This window comes from Frieseomelitta varia, unplaced genomic scaffold (genome assembly GCF_011392965.1).
Source record: "Frieseomelitta varia isolate USP_RPSP 00005682 unplaced genomic scaffold, Fvar_1.2 scaffold_144, whole genome shotgun sequence".
Taxonomy (NCBI): domain Eukaryota; kingdom Metazoa; phylum Arthropoda; class Insecta; order Hymenoptera; family Apidae; genus Frieseomelitta; species Frieseomelitta varia.
The window spans coordinates 237,663-245,233 of NW_025109128.1; the positions used below are offsets into that span (position 1 = coordinate 237,663).

At 26.8% G+C, this 7,571-nt stretch overlaps 3 protein-coding genes and 1 long non-coding RNA gene across 5 annotated transcripts in view; 2 read left to right on the plus strand and 2 right to left on the minus strand.

Moving 5' to 3' along the window:
• LOC122533273 (nicotinate phosphoribosyltransferase) overlaps positions 1-543 on the plus strand; it is a 6,214-nt gene extending 5,671 nt beyond the window's left edge. Inside the window, exon 13 of the mRNA XM_043662848.1 lies at positions 32-543. The gene's annotated coding sequence lies outside the window, so the exon portion shown is untranslated. The remainder of the gene's footprint in view (positions 1-31) is intronic.
• Positions 544-656: 113 nt separating this feature from the next.
• On the plus strand, positions 657-2,162 carry LOC122533292 (palmitoyltransferase ZDHHC22-like). Of its 2 annotated transcripts, none has more exons than XM_043662890.1 (2): positions 657-976; positions 1,143-2,162. In XM_043662890.1, the coding sequence occupies exon 2, from the start codon at positions 1,264-1,266 to the stop codon at positions 2,071-2,073; it is 810 nt and encodes a 269-aa protein (XP_043518825.1). In that variant the 5' UTR covers positions 657-976; positions 1,143-1,263; the 3' UTR covers positions 2,074-2,162. The 2 variants fall into 2 exon arrangements, with proteins under 2 accessions (XP_043518825.1, XP_043518817.1); XM_043662882.1 differs by having other exon boundaries at positions 657-810.
• Positions 2,163-2,535: 373 nt separating this feature from the next.
• Positions 2,536-3,937, minus strand: LOC122533305 (stromal cell-derived factor 2). Its single transcript, XM_043662901.1, has 4 exons — positions 3,777-3,937; positions 3,221-3,416; positions 2,934-3,158; positions 2,536-2,859 (listed from the first exon to the last, which is right to left on the minus strand). The coding sequence occupies exons 1-4, from the start codon at positions 3,838-3,840 to the stop codon at positions 2,691-2,693; spliced, it is 654 nt and encodes a 217-aa protein (XP_043518836.1). The 5' UTR covers positions 3,841-3,937; the 3' UTR covers positions 2,536-2,690.
• A 999-nt stretch (positions 3,938-4,936) lies between these two features.
• On the minus strand, positions 4,937-5,672 carry LOC122533329. Its single transcript, XR_006307683.1, has 2 exons — positions 5,384-5,672; positions 4,937-4,996 (listed from the first exon to the last, which is right to left on the minus strand). It is a non-coding gene; the product is annotated as an uncharacterized LOC122533329 (long non-coding RNA).
• Between the last annotated feature and the right edge of the window lie 1,899 nt (positions 5,673-7,571).

A 7,571-nucleotide genomic window follows, 5' to 3' on the forward strand; every position in this document is an offset into this window, starting at 1 on the left:
AAAAAAATTACATTTTTTTTTTTTTTTTTAGTAAAAACAAAAGAAAAGAAAAATAATTTTATAAAAAATGATATACATTTAATGTGCTTATTTAATACTATATATATGATTATAAGCAATAAAATACAAGTTCAAAGTTCGATTTCTGATTTAAAAAAAACGATTGTACAAAGTTTGAGCATAACAAAAATAGTGTATAAATATACATAAAAGAGTCAATGAAGAGAAACCTATTTGGTATGTGATACATATTTTAAAAAAGAAATATTTAATCATTGGAATTATTGTGACGTTCATTAAACTTTTATTTTTGAAATTCATTTATTTTATTCATTTATATATTTATATCAAGGTGTATATAATTTAAGCTTATTTTTATACTATGTAAGTGTATTCAAAAGTATCCTCAAAAACTTGTTAACAAAATGAAGAAAGTCAAATTTTTACATAATTTTATCATTTTATTTATATTAAATCTACTATCTTTCCAAATCACATTTAATGTATGCAAATATACCAATAAAAATAATTGTTTTTATAAAATATCCTGTTGTTTACCTAACATAGTTAATTTTATATAATACAGTACGTAAGATTAATTTTTCTTTTATATTTTATTAAAATTTCATAATTTGAAAATCATTTCTATCTTGTATGCTTCGCATTTTTTATGTGCTGATGTCTGTAGTATGAATGGAGCATTTACCGAAAAGTTATGTTTTATGAATGTGTAGAAAATAGAAAAAACTGAACGCTATTGACATTACATATATTATTACAATAACATTATCTTTTTATTAAAAAAAAAAAGTAATCTATCAAAATTTTTATTAAAATATTTGGCAATTAGAATGTTGAAGAGGTTATAATAAGTACAATGAACTAACCTCTAAGAATTTACCAATTAGCTAATATTGAAAATACAATACAACATATATATTTTGAACATTCGTCGTGGATATTTATTTTTTGAAAAGTAAGTTAATCAATGCATCGAATTCTGTCATTAAACGTCTTTTTCTTTCGTTATTTATAATAATAGTAAATATTACAAGATTATAGAAATAAACGTCAAACTTTTATTTTACCGTTAAGATTTAAAAATAAAGAGGAAAATTTTTATAATATGTGTGTCTTTGCAGGGAAAAAAAAAATACTCATATAGCGGATTAATATAAAAATAATAAAGAGGAATATGAAGAAGATAATAACTCAAAATTTATTAAATTTTATTCAAGTTTGTTCCATGTAAATCTAGAAAATATGAAAGCATTTCCTCAAATTGTTGTAAAAGTCTGTCCATTCATTGCATTGATATATAGTATAGTTGTTATCATTTTAACAGCATATATTAATGAAAAACTTACTCCAGTTTTCATATTTTTTTGTATTCAAGTATATTTAAATTGGTATTCAGTGTACGCTATAAGTCATAATGCAACAATTATGGAAGTTAAAACTATGGAAAAGAAGTTATTAATATATAATAAGGCAGAGAATAATGCTGAATATAAGTACTGGTATTGCGAAAAATGTATTAGTTATACATGTAAGCCAACACAACATTGTATTTTTTGCAGGAAGTGTTTTCACTTTCGCGACCATCATTGTTTTTTTTTGGGTGCTTGTATATTAAGACAAAATGTAGGCAATTTTATTCTATTTTGCTTTTATACATCTTTAACGTGTATATACTCGTTATGTACTCTTGGTCCATATTTATATGACAATATTAATCGCGTAATAAGAACAGATACAGATTCCTTCAATATATTTTTAAATTTCTGTTTTCCTGTTGCACTTATTAGATTATTACATTCTAGAGAAAATACTTATATACTACTTGTAACGATGTTTGATATATTAGTTTCCATTTTGTGTATTTGTCTGGTATATGCAACATGGAAATTGCATAGCTGCATAACAGGAAAACAGCGGTATATTAATTTATCAGGAAAACAAACTCTGAGAGAAATTTTTGGAAGTTATGGTCTCTCAAACATTATTTTTCCATATAATGGTCTTATAGGGACTAGAGATCTCAATGGAAAGTACGAATTAAAGCAAATATAATGAAAAATAGAAGCTTTGTAGCAATTAAACATTAGGAACTTTTCATGAACATGTATACATAAAATGAAATATAAATTTCTCAAGTATTATAAATTGCATTATATTGTAATAAATATCACATATATTTAATACATTTATACTTTTATACTATACAGTTTCATATTTTTACATTATTACACTTTTATATTGTAGCTGTATAAAACACTACATTCTTTACACAAATTTTCATAAATACAATATGACGAAATAATTTTGCATTACATTTACACATAATTTAAAATTATATGTATATAAATAATAAATAAATTATATGTATATAAAATAAAAATCACAACAAAAATAATCAGAATTATTTATTTTATTTGAATGTCGTTTAAATTATGAATAGGTAACAGAAATTTTTTAATATACAATTTTAAAAAAATTATATTATTAATGATACAATTAATTTCTTATATATTATATAAGAGTATATAAATTACTTTGTAGAAAAATCTTTCTTTACAGAAATATGGAATAATCAGATACTGATGTTTTTACATAATTTCAGTTTATGATAAATTATATTTGTAAGACTATTACCATGAAAAATTCTGTATTTAACTAAAGAATTCATTTTATAATTCGGTATGTACATGGTGTTGTGCTTTAAAGTCATTAGGATGAATAAATACTCCTTCTGTTGTTACCCATTCAATGTGAGGAGACCAAGCAGAATATTCACCTATTACTTCAATCTGGCCAGTAATAGGATTACCATAAACTCTTCCACTCACTGCTAAATACCTACAAAATAAAAACATTTCTAAATACTGAAAAGATTCTTTGTTTCGTATGATGCAAAGATGCAAAAAACTTACGTATCTGTGTCTACATGATTTAACATAACAGATTCATCTCTTTTCCAAAATTCAGTTTGACATACTAAAAGCCAATTGTCACCATTATCTCCTTCTCCCTTGTTGTCACCATAAGCAGATATCTCTTGTTTTCCACTAAGTGGTGAACTAACACGATGAGAATGAAGATTCTTTTTCGTTGCTATATGTTCTAATCTTATAGTATCTCCACACTTGATTGGTGTCCTATTAAAAATTATTCTAATTACTATTAAAAGATGTGTTAAGAATTAATACTAGATACAAACCCTCTAGTACATTGTTTCTTTGTTCCTGCTTTCACAAGCCAATAAGAATTTCCATCTTCTTTTGCTGTGGTTCCTGTTACTGATTGTTGACCACTTCCACTTCCATATTTTATGTCATGAGAATGTAATCTTACTTTATAATCCACATTCATTAATTTTAAAGTAGAACCACATGTCACATGCTGTGTACCTTTAGCTATGTACATACATATATTTTTATTTATAAATTTTATAATAACTTTTCTTAAGAATAATAATATGTAATTAGTTATTTAAATGGAATATAATACAATTGTATGTAATACATTGAAATGAATAATATTTACGAAGTTGCTTAGTTATAAAACTTTGATTAATATAAAAATAAACAAAAAAAAAAAAGAACAGAAGTGATATCAATGAATTTGATAGAATGCTTTACAACAATTAAAATGTAAGATATAACAATTTATTTCATTTGAAACATTAATATAACATTAATATTTCAAAATATACAATATCTGTTACTGTACTTGATTTTGACGTTTCATAGAAAATACAATAAATGTCGATATACCTTTCACAGAATTGGTCCAAAATAGAATTATTACAAATGAGAAACAAATAGTATGTTTTCTCATTTTTAAAACACTAATAAAATGTTTAATTTATAAAGAAATAGATGCCGACAGTTCACATGTATACATCTATGTACGTGTTACCTCCCTATTGGTATAACGTGGTTAAGGTAGTGGTTCTCAATCGTTATTTTCATAACCATAAGTTGCATGTTCATAGTTCATTGAATATCCATGCAGATGGTACCTTGTCTTTGACAATATAAAACACAATTGCTGCAATTTCATAAGATTATTCGAATAGAGAAAATACATCAGGATAAAGAAAAAGAATAATTTTTCTGTTATGCAAAAGAATAATTTTTTTGAAATAATAAGTGTACACTAAGATTATTTTATATCCATATTTATTATATTTATTATGCAAATATTTTATAAAACAATATTCTCTATTCTTATTTTAAAGAATAGTACAGTTACTAGATATTTCATAAAACTATGTAAAATAACTCATATGGAAAAAAACATGTATTGTGCTAAAAATGCAATGTTTTTGGAATTATCTTTTTCATATCGGAGCAATTCTCTACTAAAGTCAATCATTTTACAAAATTACATTTGTGAAAATGCAATAAACTACAATTTAATGTACAAATTTGAAAGCTAACTACTTCGATAGAGATAGATCCTTCAATGATAGCACAAATACTTTTTTTTCTCATATAATAAAAATGTCTTAATTACATCCCCTTAATTGGTACATATATATATATACATATATATGTATATATATATTCCAGTATCTTATAACATTTAGCATGAAAAATATTTTGTAAAAGTTGTATAATTAATACACAGTGTCTATATTTGATTATTGAATGATAGGAATGAAATGCCATATGAGCAGATATTCAAATCTGCGTTCTTATTCAAACAATTCTTATTTAGTTGTACAAATGTATCAAGGAACTGTCCAAGCATTCTTGAAATACATTATGTATTATGTTTTAATGATCAATGAACACACGCCAATTAATATTCAACAACTTTTGGACGGGTTTTAACATAAACATATGCTGCTATTACAACAAATATCGCAGCAATGGTTGGCAACACAACTGTAAAAACACGTTGTTTGTTCTCTAGAAATTCCTTTTTCCTCTCTTTCTTCTGTTTATTCGTTTCTTTTGTCTTGCCCTTCAATTGACGCATCTTCTTGCTACAAAAAGAAATATATGTTAATGGTTGTTGAAATGAACTTACCATCTTCTTTGTAAATAAATTGGTAATGAAATCTGGGAGAACACTAAAGTGTCAGAATATTTTTGAATGACTGCTAAGAAAAATTAACGAATGTAGCTTGGCTCAAGATCGAAAGTAGTTTTTATCGCAAATGTTAATCTTTGTAAATGGTATGTTTGTCATTTAAATCATACCGTCAATATTGCTTCTTAAAGTATGAAATAACAATGTGAACGAAGTACTATATTTGTATTACATATGTTTATGACAGTTTTAAATGCTACTAGGATGCACGCACTTCACAATAAATAATAAACTTGTACACTTTGCTATTAAAACAATTAAAAATACAAATTTCAAATACCTTTAATAATTAAGATAATCAAATATTAAAGAACTTCGAAAGCCCGTTTCAAGATTCTCAAGCAATCGAGAAATGCAGATTTGCGTACATGACACGTAATAAAATAACGCTACCCTACCAATCGCAACTCCTGTCACTTCCGTATAGAGGTGCTCAATTGAACTACGTTAATCAGTACAGTTGATTCAAACCATACTATTCTTAATATATACTATTCCTAATATATCCTTAATATACCATTACAATGCGTAAATACGTAAAAGCAACAATATTTCTTGAAAAAGTAATGACTTACGCAGGAAGATTTTTTTTCTTTTACGTGGAACTGTTCAAAATTGTCGACCTATATTGAAACATAATTTTAAATTTTACTAGTTGTAATTAATGATTAGCACGTTGTAATAAATTAATACATTGTAAATTAATATTACTATGTGTTAATCATTAAATTATTTCTATAAAATAATTACTTTCAATTAATTTCATTGTGGAAACAAATTAAGATCTTTACTAAATACCTTTCTAAATACTGAAATATACTAGAAATGATGCTTAGTAAATTGGGAGATTCAGGAAGAAAGGTGGGTTTAGTTGATAGTTAAAAAATATGCGTATTGGTTAAAAAGTCACATATGCGTACCATGCACTTTTTATTTGTGCATTTTTCTAAGCCCATTCATTAGTGCTCTTTTCAATTCTGCTTTGCAATTATTAATACTTTATGAAAATTATACGTGCTTTAAATTATGACAAAAAAAGATTAGACTTATAATAAAAAATATGTCTCTGTTAATAAAGGGTCGTAAGTTCTAAATTCATGGACAATTAGCAAAGCACTGTATTCACCTCCTTCTCTAGCATTTAGTTAGTACTATGTATTACCATTGACTAAAAATAGAGTAGACTGAACATGAAATGAGACTTCCTGTCTCGGAGTCTGAATTCAGCAGGAAAAAAATTACTGGTTTTTTTAGAGCACTCTAGCTTAAGAAACAGACGAGGTACATATATAAATCATATCATATGTCTCGTCTGTGATAATGGCGGCCCTTGGCCCTAAATGCTTGGGTGAGGGATCTCCTAGGAAGTATGTATCGGACTGGACCTATCCTAAGATCTAGTCCGCAAACTGCGCACCGTGTGGATCACCCCAAGGATAGGTGCCGGAATTAATTTATATTGTTGACCTTGTCGCACACTATCACTCTCCTTGTTTACCGCACAGATATGTCTGTCCTTGTCACACGCTAGTGCTCTCCTTGTCTAATAACGCTGGACAAGGAAAGCAACAGTGTGCAACAAGGACATCCTTTGATCTATTGAAAAAAAAACTCAACTTTTTACACACACGTTTTTCTAGGACAAAACACACATAGAAAGAAAGCGGGAAGCCTAATTTTAAGGAGGAATATAAAAAAGTTTGCAAATTATTCCTCTTAATTAGGTTTTTCTCGCAATTAGTGCGAATTGTCACAAAATGGACATGGTGGCGCCATCTAGCGGTAACTCGCTGGTACTAATTATAAAAATATTTATTTCTGCATTTTACGGGTCAAATGGGATATGAAAAGAAAACTAAAGGTCTAATTAGGGTAATACACTCACGAAAGTTTACAATTCATTTCGCTAAATTAGGTTTTTTCGCAAATGAAAATTTCTCTGTTTTACGGGGTAAGAAACACTAGCGCCGCGTTGTGGAAGACCGGTGGAACTAAACGCTCTGTAACCACATAAAGGGAATAATTAATTTTAATTTTTTACGCTACTAATTTGCACTCCAGGAGCACATATTTCAAAGATAATGCTATCAGTTACGTTCGCAAATAAATCTGAATCTAATATTCACTATAGTTTGCGCGAAATTATGCACTCACTGCTGGCACTACTAACAACGTAAACGAAATTGGAACATTCTTTATATACTTAAACAAAACATAAAATGCAAGCTTAGGGTCTCTAAAGTCGAAGGCGCAACCATAAAAGTTCACAAATGATTCCTCTTAATTAGATTTCTTCTCATAATTTGTGGAAAAACTGTCACCTGTCAATGTTTAGTGTAGAGATTATGATAATTTATATTTATATCACAATACTACAAATAAATAATAACTCCGTAATTAATTTTAGTTGTTTATATAAAAATATTATCAATATCACAAAATATATAATTACTAATAATTTAATAAAG